Source organism: Saccopteryx leptura, chromosome 2, assembly GCF_036850995.1.
Source record: "Saccopteryx leptura isolate mSacLep1 chromosome 2, mSacLep1_pri_phased_curated, whole genome shotgun sequence".
In the NCBI taxonomy this organism is placed as follows: Eukaryota; Metazoa; Chordata; class Mammalia; order Chiroptera; family Emballonuridae; genus Saccopteryx; species Saccopteryx leptura.
The window spans coordinates 152,629,508-152,652,434 of NC_089504.1; the positions used below are offsets into that span (position 1 = coordinate 152,629,508).

The following is a 22,927-nucleotide window of genomic DNA, read 5'->3' on the forward strand; positions in this document are numbered from 1 at the left end:
GACACCTTCTGTTATATATGTGGCTGTTATACACTTCAATGTCAAAGGTGCAATATTTCATCATTTGCAACACGTGTATATATTGCCTATTTTCAAGTTCCTCTTGGCGATCAAGACAAGAATTGGGCTCCTCATATTGTGTGTCATAATTTTGAGGAAATGCTTCATAACTGGGCAAAAGGAAAATGCAAAGGAGTCAAATTTCCAAGCCAGTGAGGTGAGTAGCGAGTGTCATGACATTCTCAACAGTGGCAAAGAAACCCCAACTTCCCCCAGGTGCTGAAGCCAAATCCAAGTCATAGAACTAGTGTGTCCCCTCCATTCTCCTGCCTTCCCTCATTGTGTCCCCTCCACTCTCCAGCCTTCCTTATTCCCAAGGGTCAGTGTGATTCGCACCCATGCATTTTGGTAAACAAAGCCTTTCACTTAGAAACCATCTGGCTCATCCTTTCTCATTTTACTGATGGAGAAACTGAGACCCAGAGGAGGCTCTGACTTAATGACAGCTATTTGGTGACATTCAGAATTGGAAAACAAAAATAGGACCCTTTTCTCCCCGTACTTGCCCTTCACGTTTTCTTTGTACCCACAAATGTCCACGTCTGTACTGCCTGAGCTGCTGTGCTGTATAAAGAAAGGTCCTAGTCGCCTATCCCTTGGTAGATGGAGGGAAACAAAGGCCTTTCCCCACTGGAGTGCCTGGAATTACTTGAACAGGCTGGAAGGGGGGACTTGGCCCAACCTCAGAGCACTACCTGGTGGCGGGAACACATACAAACAAAAACATGTGTTGGCTTTATGGGGAAAATATATCATATATTTGTTGATAATAACAAGACAATCCAGCTTGCAAAGAGCACTTGCTGTGTGCCGGTCTCTGTGGTAGCAGCTAAGGACATAGGCTCTGAAACATGGCTGCCTGGGTCCCCATCCAGCCCCATCACACATGACCTCAGTGACCTTGGACAAACTACCAAGATTTCTGTGTCTCTGTGTTCTCATCTACAAGCAAGGATTAGGTGGCTTAGTGTATATAAAGTACTTGGAAAAGTGCCTAGCACATAGTAACAACTCTATAAGGATTATTTATCATATTTTATTTGTTTCTTCCAATTGTCCTGTGAAGTAAGTACTATTATCATCACCATCTTCCGGAAGAGAAAACTAAGGTTACACTTTTAATTAGTGGTAGAGTGGGGACTCTAACCCAGGTGGCTAAATGGCAAGGCCTTGGGGCTCTTAAGAGCACAATACAGAGGGTGTCCAGGTGGTGGGGGCAGGTGGGACCAGGTGGACACAGTGGTTGACCACAGGGCTGGAGGCAGCCTCTGTTTGTCTGCTCTCCTCTCCCGTCAGCCTGTCAGCCTCCCGCAGGTACTACTTTGAGGTGCTGCACAAGCAGAACGACGAGGGCACCAATCACGTGGAAGTCGCGGTGAGTGTGTAGCAGATCCTGCCTCTCTGAGCTCAGCTCGTAGCCACTCTCCTCTTCCCTCGAGGGAAGACCCTTGAACCTTTTTCGAGATCTAGCCACCTCCAGCCTTCTGTGTCCACCCTCTCTCCTCTTCCAGTGGCGACAGAATGACCCTGAAGCCAAGTTCACCATCAGTGACTCCCCTTCCCTGTCCGTCTTCACCAGTGAGTAGGCTCCACCCCTCATCTGAGGTGGAGATGAGGTGGTGCCCACCGGGGAAGCCGAGCTCCGGGGGAATTGGGTCAGGGAAGGATGGGAGGTTGAGACTAAAGCTCGAGGTGCTTGGGACATGGGTGTGAAGGGACAGGCACAGAAGGGACCCTCAGGTCAGAGATCCTCAACCTTCAGAGGTCAGGGACCCCTTGGCAACCTGATGGAAGCTCTTGGTGTCCTCACCTCAGAAAAATTTTCTTGTGCACCACACACAATGTTTTGCATATAATTTTAAGGGGATCTAGAGACCACAGGGTTCACTCCAGATGAAAAACCTGAATGAGGCCCATCTCCTGTTTGGCAAATGAGGCAACTGGGGTTCTTTCCAAGCCATGGCAGGGAAGAGGAAGCTTCCTCAACTGCTTTTAATTTGCAGTAAATGAATTCTTCCATTATACTATTTATTGCTGATGATTTTCTTGGCAAGACTCTTATCTGGAGATCCCATTAAGAAACTGCCACATGGCAGGTGGGACCCTGAGGGGCCTGGGTGTAGGAAGAACAGACAGGGCTAGAACCCTAAGGGAGAAAGGGAAAAACAGGCGCTGGGAGGGACTGGGAAGGCTGCAGAAGTGTGTGAGAGAGACTGGCAGGAGGGAGAGAAAAGGGAAGGCCAGGGTTCACGGGAGCGGGTGGCAATGTGGAATGGGCATCGTGAGTGGGAGGAGGCTGCCAGTGATCAAAGCAAAGAGGCCTCAAGGTCAAGGCAGAAGGGGAAGACTGTGAGTTGTTGGGTTGCTGCAAGAGAAAGAGGGGAGAATTGGAATCCATAGAATTGCTGTGAACTGAGAAGAAAGAGCAAAGTTCAGGTAAGGAACTAGTAAGATGGACCAGAGGTAACTAGCCTTGTGTGTAGAAGGTGAGCTCTATTTGAGGTGGAAGACAAATGAACCCAGAAGGCAGAGAGCAGAGACAGGCAACCAGCCCTCAGAGGAGCAGGGCTGCCACGCAGGCTACGGGAGGCTGGGGGGCACCCTGTTCCTTGTAGGCTTGCTGACTGTCTGCTGGAGAGGCAGCATGACCTGCAGGCCGAGACTGGACTGCCTAGGTTCAAACTTATCCGTTGTGTGATCTTAGGCAAATGACTTAGAGTCTCTTTGCCACAGTTCCTTGTCTGTAAAATAGGAATAATAACAATAGTACATAAGTCATGTAGTGTTATAAAGATTAAATGGGTTATTTGTAAGATGCTTAGAATATGCCTGGCTTATTATTTAGTAAGTGCTATATATGTGTTTCTTCAGTAAATTAAACATACTTATAATGACAAATTTCCAGCAGATAGCAGTAAAAGATTTTGAGGAAGCTGTGTCTTTTTCCAATTCCCACAAAGATTGTGGTGTGTGCTAGTCATAGGGCCAGTGATAGGGGTCAAAGGGAGACATAGAGCTGAAACCACAAGTTATGGAGAGGCAGGGTTCGAGGGAAGAGGGCAAGCACACCCTGTACTGCCCCTGTGGGCATACAGGTCCCTTGACGGAGCCTCTCCTGGGCCTCTCAGAGAGGCAGGGCCTGGTTCCCAGCTGGCTTGGCTCCAGAGCTCACAGCTGCGCTCTCTTCTCCCCTCCCTGGCCCAGATGAGATGTTCCTAAGGATGGATGAGGTGGGTCACATCCCACAGACAGCAGCCAGCCATACAGGCTCCTTGGACTCTCATCCCCCAGATGAGCAGCCTCTGCTGACATGCTTCGGCCTGACCCTCGGGACACCCTCTATCGAGGTGAGGCCTCAGCTGCACACTTTTCACCCAGTCTGGGGACAATACACTGCCAGGTCCATGGTGTGGGTGGAGGAGACTCAGGAGACCTGTAAGTTCTAGCAGTGTCCCAAAACCCAAAGATTGTAGTGTAAAATATGACATGCCTACAGAAAAGTACAAAAATATATATGTACAACTTTACTATATACAAGTCATTATAAAGCAAACATTTGTGTAACTACCACCCAGGACTAGAAAGAGAACTAGAACCCAGAATTGCCCTGCGTGTCCCTCTGCAAGCACAGATACATAGTTTCTTAGTGGATTCTGGCTTGTCATCCAGTGCGAGAAATATGTTCCCACTACGGTGTTAGAGTCTTAAACTTTTGGGAACGTGTACATTTTAGAAGATGACAAAGTCAAGTCCTGCATTCCCTACCCCACTTCTTGAAGGAAATTCAATTATTGAACTGCACTAGGGTGAGGCTTAGTGGCCTCTTGGAAGTCTCTAAACCCCTGTACTGTGCCTGAACTAGGGACTGTTTGAGTTCTCTGCCACCAAGGTGCTCCATGACTGCCCTGCCCCAGAAGGGTGAAGCCAGCCTTGGTCTGACAGCCACAGCCAATGGCCATGGACTTGACCACAGCTGCCTCGAGTGAATACAGAATGGTGCCTGCTCAGGGCAGAGGGCTTTAGCCCTGACTCTGCAGCTGGGAGCCTTTGTGGCTCTAAGCTAGCCCCAGTTCTAGGCTCTCACCCCACCCTCCTTCCTCTTCCCTTACTGTCTGTCCTCAGTGCCTCTGATCTCCAAGTCCCATCTCCGCCATGTCCTGCCTGATTGTCCCTACAAGCCCAGTTACCTGGTGGATGGGCTCCCCCTTCAGCGCTACCAAGGCCTCAGGTTTGTAAGTCTGGGACCCGCACGGGGCGTGGGGGGTGGGGAGCGGGAATGAGAGAGGGCTGGATGCCTATGGTCGAGATGGGTGGTTGCTGAGGCGGACTTCCCCCTCCTCCCCACATCGCTCCCTGGCAGACAGATGGCCTTACAGTCTCTGGGCTGGGAGAACACATTCCGCGTGCTTCCGGCCCAGATGGATGGCCCTACAAAGCCTGAGAGTGGAGTTCTGCCTTAAGAAGCCCACATACCCCAGTTCTGCCACAGTGATGATGGTGGGCTGGCGCGAGGCTTCTTACACTCTCTGCTCCTTGAGCCACACAACCCTGTCCTGCCTGGGTCAGTCCTACCAGCCAGTCAGCCAGCGTTATTCATTAAACTCATAGACAAGGCACTGGGGAAATGAAGTATGGAGGGGAACATAGGAAATCTCCAGCCTAGGTAAAAACTGGAGAGGCAGAACGAACCTACCCAGATCCGGAGATGATTACGAGAGAGTCCTGGAGGCAGGTAGCGAGTGGCCAGGACTCAGAGGACGGCTGAGGAGTCACCCAGAGGGTATTGGATGGGGATTGCCTTGAGCTGTGTTTGAGGGAGGCAAAAAGTGTAATAATAAAAGAGGTTGTTGGCCCTGGCCGGTTGGCTCAGCAGTAGAGTGTCGGCCTGGCGTGCGGGGGACCTGGGTTCTATTCCTGGCCAGGGCACATAGGAGAAGCGCCCATTTGCTTCTCCACCACGCCTCCCTCCTTCCTCTCTGTCTCTTTCTTCCCCTCCTGCAGCCAAGGCTCCATTGGAGCAAAGATGGCCCTGGCGCTGGGGATGGCTCCTTGGCCTCTGCCCCAGGCGCTAGAGTGGCTCTGGTCGCGGCAGAGCGACGCCCCGGAGGGGCAGAGCATTGCCCCTTGGTGGGCAGAGCGTCGCCCCTGGTGGGCGAGCCGGGTGGATCCCGGATGGGTGCATGCGGGAGTCTGTCTGACTGTCTCTCCCTGTTTCCAGCTTCAGAAAAATACAAAATAAATAAATAAATAAATAAAAATAAATAAAAAAAAATAAAAGAGGTTGTTCCAGTGTGATGGGATTGCAGGTAAAGGTGGAGAGGTTGACGGGGAGGATAAGATGGAAGGAGGAGGAGGGAAGGGTCCGAGCTGCAGCTGGGGAGAATGAGCTCGATCGGGAGAGGAGGGACCCTGCACTGGGGGGCTCGCTAGGTCAGGGGTGATGTTAGGTCCAGAGAGCCCAGAGGGGAAGCGTAAGAGTGGAGTGGAATCCAGGTCTGCGGAAGCAGATGTTTCATTCAGAGCTCAGAGTAGACCTTCTCTCCCTACAGGTCCCAAAGGGATGGGGGTGGGGGTAGGGGGAGGCAGGCTCAGTTCTGGTTAGCTGATTTCTTACCAAGATCCCACCTTTCTCCTGCTGCCTCTTTCTCTACCTCCAGGTTCATCTGTCCTTTGTTTACCCTAATGAGTACACCCGCCTGAGCCACATAGAAACCGACAACAAATGCTTCTACCAGGACAGGTGAGCCACACTGAAAGGGACAAGACGGCGCTCTGCAGGAGCCGGGAGAGCTGCTGGACTAGAGGGACTGCAGGCGTCCTCCCAGCCCAAGGAGCCTTGGCTCTTCCGGGGCACCTCCTGTCCTCACAGGCCCACACACACTCTCCTCTGCGCTGGTCTGGGGCGTGACGTGGACTGCTGCTGGACTTCTGCAGAGCCTCCTCTTTGCCTGCAGGGCACCAGTACCAGGCTGCCTCTCCCTTCCTCCTGTAGGTTCAACTTTCAGGAGTACATCAAGATTGACCAGCCTGAGAAGCAGGGACCGGAGCAGCCAGGTACAGAGTGAGCTGAGGCTTTCAGGTCAGGCTGGGAGGGGTGGGTGACCATGGTCTTTTTCTAGAAGTTCAGACCATGCCAGCCCTGCCCCAAGGAACTTAAAATGCACACCACATGGCCCCTCCTCCCACACCCAAGGGCACAGGGTAGTATTCCCAGCTTTTCCATATCAGGGCACCGGTAGAACCTGGCTGTTGGTAACAGCAGCTGGGTCAGCTGGAGGAGATTTCGAGCTCGGGGAGATGACTTGGGCTGCTGCGGGAGGGCGCGCTCTCCCTGGCATGTCATTTGAGAAGTTCTGCTACAGAGAAGCACTGTCTTCCTGTGGCCTTTCTTCTTGAGGCACTGGAGCCTTGCTGGGGCCATTTGTTGGGATTCTACCTGTGCCAGGCACCTGCTGGGCACTTTGTGTACTATATATTATTCTGTCTTCACAAAAACCCTATGGAAGATGGAGTATTATTCCCTCCATGCAAATGAAGAAACTGGGGTTACTGAGGTTGAGTGACTTGCCCCAGGTCACACACAGTAGGTGGCAGAGCCCAGGTGCCATCCCCATCTGATACCCCTTGGAGTATCACATCTATAATCATCAGCTGTGTTGTTTATCTTCTTGGGGAAAAGGTTGAAAACTCTGACTTGAGGAATGGTTTTTATTAATGATAGGTTTTGAGGAAGGCCTTCTAGAAGAGTCCCAGTATGGAGAGGCGGCAGAGGAGACCCCTGATTCCAATGACCAGAATGCCAAGATGCCAGAGGGAAAAGAAGTGCCTACTTCTACCCCTGGGAAAGATGTCGCTGACTACTGCCTCTGAAGCCTGCGGAAACTCCTGGCTCAGTCCCGGGAGGGGCTGTTGGCACCCCTTTCCAAGCAGAAATCTACAGCTCTCTTCCCAATGAGGACCAGCAATGTCTCAGGCCAGCAATCAGTAAAGAAGGAGAGAAAACCCAGCCCTGAGCCCAGCCAAGATGCACCTCATTCTGACAGATGGCCCCATGGGCACCTGGTGGAGAACCTGCCTCAAGTCCAAAGGCCCAGGCCCACTGGTGACAGCCCCAGCAAGACTCTCGGGCAGTCCCAGTGGCTTAATCAAGTCGAGTCCTACATTGCAGAGCAGAGGAAGGGTGACAGGATGGAGCCTCTGGCCCCAAGGAGGGGTTGGCCTGGAGAAGAGGAGGTGGTAGCAGCTGCAGTCCAGAAAGGACACATGGAGAGAGATGAAGAGGGTGAAGAAGAGGAGGAGGAAGAGGATGTGAGTTAGGTGTTTGAATATGTGGCCATGTATGACCCAGTGGTAAACTGGGACCAAACCTTCAGTGCATGGAACCTTGACTTCCAAGCCCAGCGGACTGACTAGATCAGGGGTCCCCAAACTACGGCCCGCGGGCCGCATGCGGCCCCCTGAGGCCATTTATCCGGCCCCCGCCGCACTTCCGGAAGGGGCACCTCTTTCATTGGTGGTCAGTGAGAGGAGCATAGTTCCCATTGAAATACTGGTCAGTTTGTTGATTCAAATTTACTTGTTCTTTATTTTAAATATTGTATTTGTTCCCGTTTTGTTTTTTTACTTTAAAATAAGATATGTGCAGTGTGCATAGGGATTTGTTCATAGTTTTTTTTATAGTCCAGCCCTCCAACAGTCTGAGGGACAGTGAAATGGCCCCCTGTGTAAAAAGTTTGGGGATCCCTGGACTAGATTGATCTGAACTGCAACATGTCTGGCAACCTACTGCTTCCAGAGCAGGAGGCTCTCGAGATCACATGGGTCTTCTTAAGGAAGCTCAACCAGAGGAGCCGGGGGTAAGGGAAAGGGCTCTCCCGGGGCCTGGGCTGAGGCAGGGGCCAGGGACTTGGGGGCTGTAGCAGGTTCTCCTGCTGCAGACTTCCGGGAAGGAAAAGTGCCTGGAGACCTTGCCCCTGGAGGTGACCTGGACCAGTTAGGTCTTTGTCCCACCATCAGGCAAGGTTCTGAAATGCCTGGATTCCCAGCCCAAGAGCACTGGGAAGACTTGTTGAATGTGGTCCCCCTCTTAGGGAAGGAGCTATTAAAAAGACAAGTCAGGCCCTGGACAGTTGGCTCAGTGGTAGAGCGTCAGCCTGTAGTGTGGATGTCCTGGGTTCTATTTCTGGTCAGGGCACACAGGAGAAGCGCCCATCTGCTTCTCCACATCACCCCTTCTCTCTCTCTCTCTCTCTCTTTATATCTCTCTATTCCCTTCCTGCATTCATGGCTCAAGTAGTTTGAGCGAGTTGGCCCCAGGCGCTGAGGATGGCTCCATGGCCTCCATCTCAGGCACTAAAATGTCTTGGTTGCTGAGCAACAGTGCAACACTCTAGATGGGCAAAGCATCGCCCCCTAGTGGGCCTGCTGAGTGGATCCTGTCAGCGTGCATGCTGGAGTCTGTCTCTGCATCCCCGCCTCTCACATAATAAATGAAAAAAAAAACCCATAAAAAAACAAATCAGGCAAAACTGTGGCTAAAAGAGACTAATAAGAACCCCAGATATGCGCTAGAAAGGCCAGGGCAGAAGACATGGCTGAGTTCTTTGTTGTTTCACTCATCTAACCAATGAACATTTTTTTAATTGAGATAAAATTCACATACCATTAAACCTACCATTTTAGAGTGTACAGTTCAATGGTCTTTTAAGTATATTCATACTGTTGTATAACCATCACCACTGTCTGATTCCAAAACATTTTTACTTTTAAAAGGATCCCTGTAGCTATTAGTGGTTATTTCCCATTCCTCCCACCTCCTAGTCCATGGCAACCACTACTCTACTCTTCATTACTACTGATTTACCCATTCTAGACATTTCATATACATGGAATTATATAATATGTGGCCTTTTGTGTCTGTCTTCTAACATTAGCAAAATGTTTTCAAGGCTCATCCACGTTGTAGAATGTATTGCGTATTTCAGTCCTTTATATCACTGTATAACATTCCATTGTATGGCTATACCACATATTGTGTATCCTTTCATCAGTTAATTGACATTTGGGTTGTTTCCACTTTTTGGCTATTATGAATGCAATGCTACTGTGAATATTTGTATACTAAGTTTTTGTGTGAACATGTTTTCAGTTCTCTGGGTTATACACCTAAGAGTAGAATTGTTGGGTCATATGGTAACTCTATGTTTAACATTTTGGGGTCTGCCAATCTCTTTTCCAAATCAGCTGCAGCATTTTACATTCCTATCAGCAGTGAATGAAGGTTCCAGTTTTTCTGCATTCTTGCCAACACTTGTTATTTTCCTAAGGAAAAATAAATTGTCCTAATGGGTGTGAAATGCTATCACATTGTGCTTTTAATTTGCATTTCCCTATTGACTAATGATGTTGAGCCAACTAATCAAGATTTAATGGTGATTAATACATTACATAATTGTATTTTATGCACTGTTGATTGAACAGAAGTTGAGGGTCAACTTCTGAAAAAAACTCTTTCACCTTATATATGATCTCAGAGCTATAAAAGAGATTTTAGAGATCATCCCAGCCCCATAGATGCATTTTTAAAGATGGAGGCAGGGAGCACTAGAGAGGTTAAGCATCTTGCGCAAGCATCTTAGCCAGTGGCAAAACTGGGACAAAAACTAGGGTCTCTTGATAATTGGCCGTGCATACTTTTACCACACCATGTTACCCCAAAGAGGGGGGAAAGAAAAACTCAAGCCCCCCACCCTTTTTGCCATAGGAGATACCAGCTGCGGCACATTGTGAATGTGGAGAAGCGTCAGGACCAGCTACGTGGAGGTCGCTACCTCCTGGAGCTCGAGCTGCTGGAGCAAGGCCAACGCCTGGTGCGGCTCTCTGAGTACGTGTCTGCGCGAGGCTGGCAGGGCATCGATCCAGCTGGTGGGGAAGAGGCCGAGGCCCGGAACCTGCAGAGCCTGGTCTGGGGCCCACACAACCACCGGAGACGGGTCTTGAATGTCCGGGCCCCAGAGCCCAAGCTGTGCTGGCCCCAGGGCTTCTCCTGGAATCACAGAGCCGTGGTCCACTTCATCGTGCCTGGTGAGCCTTCAGCCGAGCCTGGGCATTGTCAGCAGAGCAGGGATCTTAATAGTGAGCACCCAGGTCTCTGCTGGCTGACTTGATCTCACAGGAACTTGTGAAAATGGCCACTTTACAGTCAAGGATCTAAAGCTCCTAAGAGAAAAGTCAGTTATCCAAGTTTACATGGATACACAGCATTGGAGCAGAGAACAGCTACTGACTTGTGGCCACTGCTCTTTCTGTGGTACCGGACTGCAGGGTTGGGTGTGACAGTCAGTGGGGGTTGTGCTGGGAGTTACAGCTGGTCTGGGAAAATACGACAGGGAGTATTTTAACCTAGTAGAATGGGTTAGCTGGTTTTTATAATGAGAAAGGGGACCTGGTAACAGATAGGAGTATAACAATGGGATAAGACAGGACATAAATGATGGCAATAAGACAGACAGATTACAGGTTTTAGTGTCAGAGCATGCGGGTTGCTATGAGAGAACTAATGACAAGTCCCAGTCGAAGGCCTCCTCAGGGTGCCCTGCCCGGGAGGCTGGCTGTGCAGGAGCAGGGAGGGTATAAAGACCCCTGCAATGGTGAGCTCACCACTGCCTTCCTTTTACACTGTTGCTCCCGGTTTCCCATAGCTGCATTGCCCCTGAGCAGAGGTCTGATGGGCCCCGAAGCATGCAGGGCCCAAGAGTGGACGTGCCCTTCTTTGTGTTACCTCTGCTTCTCTTTCTCTGGCCGCCCCTCTCGGGTAGTGAAGAACCAGGCGTGCTGGGTGCAACAGTTCATCAGAGACATGGAAAAGCTTTTCCAGGTCACTGGCGACTCACACTTCAACATCATCATCACCGACTATAGCAGTGAGGACATGGATGTCGAGACGGTCCTAAAAAGATCCAAGCTGAGGAGGTGAGGAGGTTTCCTGGCTGGTGCAGCCAGAACCCTCTCCTTCCTAAGGTCTCAGGACAGCTGGGTCCAGGGCAGAGCTAGAAATCTCACCCAGCTTTGCAGATGCCCCGTCTCTGCCCATAGTCTCATTCCAGGAACACATCATTTCTACTGTATGCCTGCTACTTGCCTTCAGGGGACAGCCACCACCAAGTCCCAATGCTCATCCCCTCTTCTCTCCTCCCCTGCAGCTACCAGTACATGAAGCTCAGTGGAAACTTCGAGCGCTCAGCTGGACTTCAGGCTGGCATAGACCTGGTGAAGGTAATGGACAAGGAGGGGCTTGGGACATGTGACTAAGAGTTGACTGAGATGAGAGAGATATTTGGGCTATAGAAGACAGCTCCTCAGGGAGGAAGGAGTGAGGAGACAGGGGTCTTTTCTGTTGTGTTGCCTGGGTGGGACTAAACAAATGACAAGGGAGCATTTGTCCAGAGCCCTTGGGATCCATAAAGAGTGGGGGAGGAGTCAGAATTTACCTTCTGATTATAAGAACTGTGCTCTGATGCCTAGAGCTATGGAAATCTGCCCGATAGTGTGTTTTATGAAAGTTTGTCAGTCATTCATGCAAATGGAAGAGCCAGAGGACTGTCCCAGAGAGTGGCTTGGCTTCCGAGCCCTGGTTGGAGGGTCTGCTGATGCTCCCACATCTGTCCCCAGGACCCGCACAGCATTATCTTCCTCTGTGACCTCCACATCCACTTCCCAGCTGGAGTCATGGACAGCATCCGGAAACACTGTGTGGAGGGCAAGATGGCCTTCGCTCCCATGGTGATGAGGCTGCATTGTGGGGCCACCCCCCAAAGGCCTGAGGGTGAGGCCTTGCCCTCGGCTAGGGAGGGTAGGAAGGATCTCTCTGGCCTTGGTTCTTAACCTCAGAGCTGGAAATAGTTCTGCCTACCACAGCAGCGTCAGCCTCCCCCACGCCCCACCCCGCCCTCCTGCTCCTCCATTCCCTGGACCATCCAGAGATGTTCCCTGAAGTCTGTGCTGACAGCCACAGCAGCAGCGATGATGAGCACTGCCTGCCCCATCTTCCCCTTTATTCATTCATCCAACGTTTATTAAGCACTTACTATGTGCCAGACTCTGTGTCCTGTGAGGACACTGCCTCTGGAGAGGGAAATGACACTCAGCTGTGCCTTTAGTAGCTACTGTTGCGAGATCCTCTTGTAGGGCTGTCACCAGCCCAGGGTCACTCCTTGGTGGGACTACTGCTTTCACTGCACCCTGAACCCTATCTCAGAGGGCTCCTCCCCCCCCCCCCAAAAAAAAAAAAAAGCAGGCTAGGGACTTGCCCAGATGAGACAGTTTTTAGCCTCAGGCACCTCATCAATTTGTTTTAGAAAGGGCTCTAGGATGCCAATGGAAGCCTTCCTTTCTCCCTTCCTCCTGGGCCCTGGCTTACCTCACCTGGAGCTATGAGTCTGTCCACAGGCTACTGGGAGGTGAACGGGTTTGGACTGCTTGGCATCTACAAGTCAGACCTGGACAGGATCGGGGGCATGAACACCAAGGAATTCCGAGACCGCTGGGGTGGGGAAGACTGGGAGTTGCTGGACAGGTGACTGGAAAGGGGGGCACCTGAGGGGTCTGCTGGGGTTTCATCCATCAGGTGCTCTGGAGAGGGAAGGGGTAAGAGCATCCTAGACCTAGTCCCCTGGGCTGCAGGTTCCCCACAAGCAGGCGAAGGCACTGGGCCCCAATTACATCCCTCGCTGACTCAGTTTCCCCACCTGTGAAAGGGGAGGATACAGCCTCTATCTCTATCACAGGGCTGACATGGAAAGTGCTTGGTAAAACTGCCAGGGATAAGCAAAAACTGATCTGTACAAAAAGTAAATGATAATGTTCCGAGCGGTGAGCAAGTCGCAGTGGGTGTACAGGGCTGCATCCTCCAGGTGGCGCTCTCCTCCCCTCTGCAGTGGCCTTGGGGAGGAGACTGAAGTTTTGGGATGGGTAAGAGAGACAGGCCACAGGGCCAGCAAAGACTTTAGAGCCAGCAAAAGCGGTTGTGTGCACCTTTAAAGGGCAGCAAGCTATTCCAGAGGCTCTGGGCCCCTAGAAGCCTGGGAAGAAGGGAGTTTCAGGGAGGTGGAAATGGTTACTGGTATGAAAAGCCTCAGGGAACGGCAGGACAGGGAGCTGGCTGGGCTGGGACCCAGGTTGTAGGGGACTGCAGAACTCAGTGGTGGTGAAATGGAGGCCATGTTAGTATTAGATTCCTCTCTCTAGACATGTGCTGCCAAGAGAAGGGGAGGGATAGAAGATGATTCTTTGAGAGTTGGGCTTAAGGATCAGGGGCTAAGGGCTGGGGGAATCCAAGAAAGAAAAGGTTTAATTGCTAGAACAGTGTCCAGAGGAGACGGACAGATCAAGGTCAGGAGCACCGGGGCAGTGGGGACCTTGACAAGGAAGGGATACACTGCCTCCCGAGAGACAGGACAAGACCCCCCCACCAGTCATTGGGCGTCTGTCCTGGTAAGTGATTCACATCCACTCTCTAATTTATTCCTCCCAAACCTCTGCGAGGTGGATGCAATTATCTCCATTTTCCAGATGAGGAAACTGAGTCTTGAGAAGTTAATAACTTGCCCCAAATCTCACAACTAGTAAGTGTCAGAGGCTTAAATATTGGACGTGGTTATGTTTTTCCCTGGAGGGAAGAAAGAAAAGGAAGACAACACTAAGAGAATTTAAGGTGCAGAGGAGGGAGGTTGAGGGAGTTATATCAGATAACCCAGCTCTTATAAAGTCAGATCCGAGCAGATTCCCACAGTGGACAGAAGCCTAGACTGAAAGCCACCCCTGCTCTTCCTGCCGGGCTGGGAAGCTGCGGACCTCCAGGTCTGTTCTCAACCCTCCTGCCTCTGTGGAGGCCCAAGGAGAAACTGCTTCAGATTCCAGTAACTTCTACCCTGCCTAAAATCTAGGCCTCTCTGTGAGAGGGACTCCCAGTGGGCTGTGCATGTAGTAAAGGGACAGAGAAGGGCTAGGGACACGGTCTGCTCCAGCCGTCTGCCTCCATCAAACATATGACATGTCCTCAGCTGGCTGAGTGCCAAGAACTGTGCCTAGCACCTCTGTCCAGCAGCTCTGGTCTTTACCACCCCCTGCAGTGTGTATGTATCATTAGTATCCTCTTTGTAGAGATTTAGCAAACTGAGGCTCTGAGAGGTGATATGACTTACACAGTGCAGAGCTGGGATTCCAACCCAGGCCGCCGGGCTCTGCGCTCCGCCCTGCTCCCCACCCTGTGCTGGTGAACCAGAGTACAGGGGCAGGGTCTGCAGTAGGTGTGCAGCCCAGTTGCCTCCTGCACTTCTGTGGCTCACCCTGCCCCTCCCCCCCTCAGGATCCCCCAAGGAGGCCTGGAAGTGAAACGTCTGTCCCTCAGGAATTTCTTCCATTCCAAGCGGGGCATGTGGAACTGCCGCTGGATGAAGATGCCGTGATCCCAAGGGGTGGCCCACTAGACTGACCACTTCCCGCCCCTTGACTTGCGGCTGCTCCCCCAGCACCCTGCAGACTGCTGGGTGGAGCGAGGAGGGGCACAGAAGCTGTGACTGGGCCCCGAGAGGCCTCGACACTAACACCCCACTCAGCTGGGAGCTGTCCCCTCACACAGATGGCTGCTCTGGGCCTCCAGAGGGAGGATTTTGGGAAGAGGGCCCAGTCACAGAGACGGTACAGCTCCTGGGAGGGCTGCACAGTTAGGTCAGGGAAGGGAAGACCTGCTTGAGTGACACCATCCTAAATCCTTGAGGTGCATGCCAGCATCCACCCAGTGCTCCCCACAGGAGCAGTAACCAGGAACTGGAAACTCTCCTATTGGACTTATTTTATTGGGGTTTTTATTATTATTTTTATCAGAAAAGCAAAAGTGTAACTGTCCAGACTCAGCATTGACTATGACATGGGGGGGAGTGGTGCCTTTAGGGAGGGTCCCCTCTTGCATACCTCAGACCCACTCCTATGTATATAATGCCTATTTTCAAGTTCCACTTGGCGATTAAGACAAGAATTGGGCTCCTCATATTGTGTGTCATAACTGTGAGGAAATGCTTCATGATTGGACAAAAGGAAAATGCAAAAGAATGCCTTTTGGTATTCCCATGGTTCAGCATGAACCTAAGGGCCACAGCAGTGACTGTTATTTCTGTCTGATCCATACAAAGGGCATCAGCAAGAAAAAACAGCATATGATCGCATATCCTAGTATTCCTTCAGCAATACGACATATCCCACACTCTGAGACACTCCCGGTTCCAGTTTTCAATGGTTTTATTTCTTCTAAGGACGAAGAAAGTGAACATGATGATCAAGTGTATTTTGATAAGATGCATGAGGAAATAGTTGTAGAATCTGAAGGTTCTTCTGATGCCAACCAGTCATTAACCCTTCAGCAGTTTAGCCAACCCGAATTGAATGCCTTAGTAAGACAGGGGTCCCCAAACTACGGCCCGCAGGCCACATGCGGCCCCCTGAGGCCATTTATCCGGCCCCCGCCGCACTTCCGGAAGGGGCACCTCTTTCATTGGTGGACAGTGAGAGAGCACAGGATGCATCCTGTGTGCTGTCTGTGGTGGTGCCACAAAGCACAGCAATGCGGGACGCACGCGTCAGGGCTCCGGAAGCGCGTCATATCACTTGTTACGGCTAGCATTGACAAATATGGAACTGGACACTGACCATCTCATTAGCCAAAAGTAGGCCCATAGTTCCCATTGAAATACTGGTCAGTTTGTTGATTTAAATTTACCTGTTCTTTATTTTAAATATTGTATTTGTTTCTGTTTTGTTTTTTTACTTTAAAATAAGATATGTGCAGTGTGCTTAGGGATTTGTTCATAGTTTTTTTATAGTCCAGCCCTCCAACGGTCTGAGGGACAGTGAACTGGCCCCCTGTGTAAAAAGTTTGGGGACCCCTGCTCTACTACGAAGTCACCTTCTGAGGCATGATAGGATTGTACCACCCCACATCAAAAAGGGTGGGAAAGGCTTAATCCCAAAACCAAGCCGCAGGCTACAATGATCCCCAACACACATTAATATCACCTGGGCAACGGCCTCCACGTGGACAGTGTCATCTTTAACAAAGTGAGCATAATACATTTTATCTGCCCAACAAAAGCCAAGGTTCCAGGCAGTCTGAGTGCTGCTCGCCACCCACATATGCTCCTAGAACACATTTCCATGGGGGAGCAGGAAGTGCTCTGAGGAGGGGAAATCCTGTTCCCACCCTGTGTTAATGGGTTGGGGGTGACTTTATTTCCAAAGCTGTTCCAATTCTAATTAGAAAGAGAGAGTCAGCAGCACTGGAAAGGCATGTCTGTTTATTTACCTGCCTGCCTATCTGTTCCTCCCTGGTCTAGATGCTTCTGTCTGTGTTTCCCTGCCCAAGTACCATCACCCCTACTTCTAAATTATTTGTCTAGGTTTCAAGTCCCCTCCCTACCTCAGCTATATTGGCCTGGCTGATTTGGGGAGTGATTATATGTGTAATTATTTAGTTTCTCCAGGTCAGTAGATTTATTCATACAAACAGGCAGGCCAAACCTTTTCTAACTCTTCCCCTCAATGCCAAGAGGCAGGAACTCCATAGCTTACCTGGACCTGGGGGCAATGGAGGAAGTTTTAATTAGGGGAAAGCAGTGTGTATAAATTTGGGTCAGTGAGTGTTTATTTAGTGATGCATTTGAGTTTTTTTTTTGTTGTTTTTAAAATTCATTTTAGAGAGGAGAGGGAGAGACAGAGAGAGAGAAGGGGGGAGGAGCTGGAAGCATCAACTCCCATATGTGCCTTGACCAGGCAAGCTCAGGGTTTCAAACCGGCGACCTCAGCATTTCCAGGTTGACGCTTTATCCACTGCGCCACCACAGGTCAGGCTGATGCATTTGAGTTTTAACATATTTATCTGCAAAAAAATATATGAAGATAAACATTCATATGTTGTAAGGTATTAAAAAGTTGAGAATTAATATTGACATTCTGTGAGGAAACGTCAGGCTTTCCTATCAGGCTTTCGTCTCCCTCCCTCCTTTAGGGAGGGAGGGAGAAGAATGTAGAAGTTTCTGGCTTGCAAGAACAATGGGTCATTTAGTTTTAAATCTAAAATAAAGGTTAACCGAGAAACTTCTCTTTCAATGGGAGGCAGATTTTTTTTTTACAGGGACAGAGAGAGAGTCAGAGAGAGGGATAGATAGGGACAGACAGATAGGAACAGAGAGAGATGAGAAGCATCAATCATCAGTTTTTCCTTGCGACACCTTAGTTGTTCATTGTCTGCCCTCTCATATGTGCCTTGACTGCAGGCCTTCAGCAGACCAAGTAACCCTTTGCTGGAGCCAGCAAACTTGGGTCCAAGCTGGTGAGCTTTTTGCTCAAGCCAGATGAGCCCATGTTCAAGCTGGTGACCTCGGGGTCTCGAGCCTGGGCCTTCCGCATCCCAGTCTGATGCTCTATCCACTGCGCCACCGCCAGGTCAGGCAATGGGAGGCAGAATTTACATACCACCTTGCATTGACTGTAGTTCCTCCCCGTTCCTGGAATCTTGATAGTAAAATACCTCTAGGCTAGTGAGGGAAGATGAATCCTAAAATATTTGTAAACTTCTTTGATTGTGTTACCTTGAAAGTCTTATTGTTTCTGTGTATCTCCTAAACCAGTGGTAGTCAGCCTGGTTACTACCACCCACTAGTGGGCGTTCCAGCTGTCATGGTGGGTGGTAGCGGAGCAACCAAAGTATAAATAAAAAGATAGCTTTAACTATAGTAATTTGATTTATAAAGATTTATTCTGCCGCCTGACCAGGCAGTGGCACAGTGGATAGAGCGTCGGACGGGGATGCAGAGGAACCAGGTTCGAGACCCCGAGGTCGCCAGCTTGAGCGCGGGCTCATCTGGTTAGAGCAAAAAGCCCACCGGCTTAAACCCAAGGTTGCTGGCTCCAGCAAGGGGTTACTCGGTCTACTGAAGGCCCGCGGTCAAGGCACATATGAGAAAGCAATCAATGAACAACTAAGGTGTCGCAATGTGCAACGAAAAACTAATGATTGATGCTTCTCATCTCTCTCCGTTCCTGTCTGTCCCTGGCTCTCCCTCTCTCTGACTCACTCTCTGTCTCTGTAAAAAATTAAATTTAAAAAAAAAATTTAAAAAAAATAAAAAATAAAAAAAAGATTTATTCTGCCAAACTTAGCGAAAATCCAACATAAAGTTCTTGGTAAGTAATTATTATGATATGCTTTAACTTGCTATAACTCTGCTTTATAAATTTTAAAATATTTTATTTTTAACTTTATTCAGTTTTTTGAGAGAGAGAGGGAGAGAGAAGGGAGAGGAGCAGAAAGCATCAACTCTCATATGTGCCTTGGCCAGGCAAACCCAGGGTTTTGAACCGGCAACCTCAGCATTCCCAGGTTGACACTTTATCCACTGCGCCACCACAGGTCAGGCTGCTTTATAAATTATATAAAGTAAAGTTACTTCCCTACTTTATAAATCACCATTATTGTAGAACTGGTGGGCGGTTAGAAAATTTTACTACTAATAGAGATACAAAAGTGGGCAGTAGGTATAGAAAGGTTGACTACCCCTTCCCTTAACAAATGTTGTCGGCCTGTGCCATGATGTCATGCTCTCCCTGCCCGTGTGTGATCAAGGGTATATAAACAGCCCCTGAACTATTTTTGGGACTTGCACACAATTTGGGTCTGTTGCCCTGTGTCAGCCATATGTTGCCGGCATATTTAATAAATCAATAAACCTCCTCCTTTTTTAAAATTTATTTTTTATTTTTTTTATTTTTCTGAAGTTGGAAACGGGGAGGCAGTCAGACAGACTCCCACAAGCACCCGACCGGGATCCACCAGGCATGCCCACCAGGGGGCGATGCTCTGCCCATCTGGGGCACTGCTCTGTTGCAACCAGAGCCATTCTAGCACCTGAGGCAGAGGCCAAGGAGCCATCCCCAGCGCCCGGGCCAACTTTGCTCCAATGGAGCCTTGGCTGCAGGAGGGGAAGAGAGAGACAGAGAGGAAGGCGAGGGGGAGGGGTGGAGAAACAGATGGGCGCTTCTCCTGTGTGCCCTGGCCTGGAATTGAACCCGGGACTCCTGCATGCCAGGCCAACGCTCTACCACTGAGCAAACCGGCCAGGGCAATAAATCTCCTTTTATAAAACTCTTCAAGCCTGACCAGGCAGTGGCGCAGTGAACAGAGCATCAGACAGGGATGCGGAAGGACCCAGATTCAAGACCCCGAGGTCGCCAGTTTGAGCACAGGCTCATCTGGCTTGAGCAAAGCTCGCCAGCTTGGACCCAAAGTCACTGGCTTGAACAAGGGGTCACTCGGTCTGCTAAAGGCCCACGGTCAAGGCACATTTAAGAAAGCAATCAAGGCCCTGGCCGGTTGGCTTAGTGGTAGAGCATCGGCCTGGCGTGCGGAAGTCCCGGGTTCAATTCCCGGCCAGGGCACACAGGAGAAGCGCCCATCTGCTTCTTCACCTCTCCCCCTCTCCTTCCTCTCTGTCTCTCTCTTCCCCTCCCGCAGCCGAGGCTCCATTGGAGCAAAAGATGGCCCAGGCGCTGGGGCTCCTTGGCCTCTGCCCAGGCGCTAGAGTGGCTCTGGTCGCGACAGAGCGACGCCCAGGATGGGCAGAGCATCGCCCCCTGGTGAGCGTGCCGGATGGATCCCGGTTGGGCGCAAGCAGGAGTCTGTCTGACTGCCTCCCCGTTTCCAGCTTCAGAAAAATACAAAAAAAACAACAACAAAAAAACCCTGATGATTGATACTTCTCATCTCTCTCTGTCCCTGTCTGTCTGTCCCTATCTATCCCTCTCTCTGACTCTCTGTCTCTGTAAAAAAAAAAACAAAAAAAACAAAAAAAATACAAAACTCTTCAAAACTCATCTGGACTTGGTGTCTCTACGAGAACCCGCGGAATTGAGGATTGGGTACTTTATAACACATAGCAATATGTATATACAGACAGGTATTTCTTTAAGTTGTCTTAGATTTAAATTAATGTGAATATGGATGTGCATGTACAAGGAAGGGACAGAAGGAGCTGGAGATTGATTAGGCTGTTACATCATCCTGAGTGGCCTCAGGCAACCTTGACCATGACAAGACAGACAGGCAGCTTTCTGTGTACTGTGCCTCTCTGGGCCCAGCCTCATTCTCCCCCACCCCCCCCCACCCCCCACAATCCTAGACTTCTGAGTTGGAAGACCACCTAGATTTTGGTGGTTTCATGGTCTGAGGTTTGTGAAGTGCTTGAATCCCCGCTGCAGCATTCCAGAAGGAGTCTCCAGTCTCTCTTTGTGCACCCTTCAAGACAAGGAGCTAACTCCTCCCTGGCACAATGGCCAGCTCTGCCATCAGCAAGGTGCTGATCACAAACCCTGGCCAAGCCACAGGAAGGTAGGTATTCCCCTTCTCCCTCTTCTGCCCCACCCCTATTTTACCCCCACAATTCAGCTGTGAGGTTTTATCAGTCATTGTACCTAAAGTTATCAAATATTGTTCAGCCAGAGCCAGTATTGGGCACTGGAGACACAGAGATAGTTGAAGTAAATTTTGGCTTTTAAAGTTTGTGATGTAAGGAAAGGTAGACATGGAAAAATTGTCCACGAGAATAGAGGAGGGAGTGATTAACTTGGCCTGGGGGAAGACAGCTAGCTGTTAGTAAAGAACTCCTGGAGGAGGAAAGACACCTGAGCTAAATCAGAAGGGAAAGTCAAGCAGAGGGAGCTCTGTAGTCAATGCTGTGTCCTCTCCCCACATGCTCTCCTGTTGTGTCCCTAGCTTTGGGTTCTCTTCTCTTCTGCTAAGCCCAGAAATCCAGACAAGAGAAAATAGCCTTAGAAATCCCTGAAGCCAGCCCTGGCCAGATAGCTCTGTTGGTTAGAGCATCACCTCGAAGCACAGAGGTTGCTGGTTGGATCCCCAGTCAGAGCACATGCAGGAATAGATCTATGCTCCTGTCTATCTCTCTCTCCCCCTTTCTCTATTGCTCTAAAATAATTTTTTTTTAATTTTTATTTTTTTTATAGGGACAGAGAGAGAGGCAGATAGAGGGATAGATAGGGACGGACAGACAGGAACAGAGAGAGATGAGAAGCATCAATCATCAGTTTTTCGTTGCGACACTGTAGTTGTTCATTGATTGCTTTTTCATATGTGCCATGACCGCGGGCTTTCAGCAGACTGAGTAACCCCCACTCGAGCCAGTGACCTTGGGTCCAAGCTGGTGAGCTTTGCTCAAGCCAGATGAGCCCACGCTCAAGCTGGCAACCCCAGGGTCTCGAACCTGGGTCCCTCTGCATCCTTGTCCGACGCTCTATCTACTGCGCCACCGCCTGTTCAGGCTAAAATAAATTTTTTAAAGAAAGAAATGAAAAAAGACATCTCTGAGGCCAAAGTAGGGTCAGGCAGAGTTTATAGGCAGAGCTGAAGGTGCCACCATATGAACCACAGTTCTGGGGCTCAAACCTGTGCTTGACTCCCTTGTGGGTGAGTCCCAGAGAAGGGGACATTTCCTTTGTCCCAGCTCACAAAGAGAGCTTACAGGACAATAACCCAGGAAGCAGTACAAAGTTCTGGCTCTGGTGGGGGTTTGGACCCCTGGACCAGGGAATAGAAATAGGGGGGGAGCAAAAACAGCCTGGCCTGTGGTGGCACAGCAGATAAAGTGTCGACCTGGAATGCTGAGGTTGCTGGTTCAAAACCCTGGGCCTGGTCAAGACACATATGGGAGTTGATGCATAAATAAAATCTTTTTAAGAAGGAAAGAAGGAAAGGAAAGGAAAGGAAAGGAAAGGAAAGGAAAGGAAAGGAAAGGAAAGGAAAGGAAAAAGGAAAGGAAAAAGGAAAGGAAAAAGGAAAGGAAAAAGGAAAGGGAAACAGTGATCGGGACCTGGCTGAATAGGTCTTGTGTCATGGATCCCTGTTAGGGATTTGGGCTCCTAACTATATTCTTTAACATTCTAAGCAAGCATACATCTGTCAGCACTCTATGGTCACATCAGCCCAGCTCAACACTGATCATAGTTTCTCAAACTAGAGAAGGTTCTAGAATACTGAGGAGGAAGAGTAGAAGAAAGAAAATGAGTTCCTACTGTGCCAGGCACTACAATGTTGATGGATACTTCAAATTAATTTTTTTTTTTTTTTTACAGAGACAGAGAGTCAGAGAGAGAGAGATAGATAGGGACAGACAGGAACGAAGAGAGATGAGAAGCATCAATCATCAGTTTTTCGTTGTGACACCTTAGTTGTTCATTGATTGCTTTCTCATATGTGCCTTGACCGTGGGGCCACAGCAGACCGAGTAACCCCTTGCTCAAGCCAGCGACCTTGGGTCCAAGCTGGTGAGCTTTGCTCAAACCAGATGAGCCCGTGCTCAAGCTGGCGACCTCGGGGTCTCGAACCTGGGTCCTCCGCATCCCAATCCGATGCTCTATCCACTGCGCCATTGCCTGGTCAGGCTCAAATTAATTTTTTAATACCACAACTCTCAACTTCAGCTTGGTCCTGAGGAATGATACACACTAAACTATTAACATGTTTTATTTTTTATTTATTTATTTTTTTAGGTAAAAGAAAGGGAGATAGTGAGGCTGACTCCCACAGTCACCTTGGCCTGGGTCCACCTGGCAACCTCATCATGGGATGATGCTTGAGTACTGAGCTATTTTTAGTGCCTAAGGCTGATGCACTCCAAGGGAGCCATCCTCAGCACCTGGGGCCATGGCCAAACCAATTGAGCTACTAGCTGCGGGATGGGAAGAGGGAAAAAAAGGGGAGAGGGAAGAAGGGAGAAGCACATGGTCACTCATATGTGCCCTTACCAGG

The 22,927-nt window shown here is 49.8% G+C and overlaps 1 protein-coding gene across 1 annotated transcript; it reads left to right on the plus strand.

Moving 5' to 3' along the window:
* The first annotated feature begins 398 nt into the window (after positions 1-398).
* LOC136391612 (beta-1,4-N-acetylgalactosaminyltransferase 3-like) lies at positions 399-14,525 on the plus strand. Its single transcript, XM_066363375.1, is given in 16 exon segments — positions 399-408; positions 1,245-1,435; positions 1,572-1,638; positions 3,265-3,360; positions 3,363-3,407; positions 4,183-4,292; positions 5,718-5,800; positions 6,053-6,114; positions 6,782-7,480; positions 7,793-7,916; positions 9,824-10,143; positions 10,878-11,031; positions 11,262-11,334; positions 11,731-11,884; positions 12,508-12,634; positions 14,426-14,525. Coding segments are annotated over 16 exon segments (2,415 nt in total).
* Positions 14,526-22,927: the final 8,402 nt, after the last annotated feature.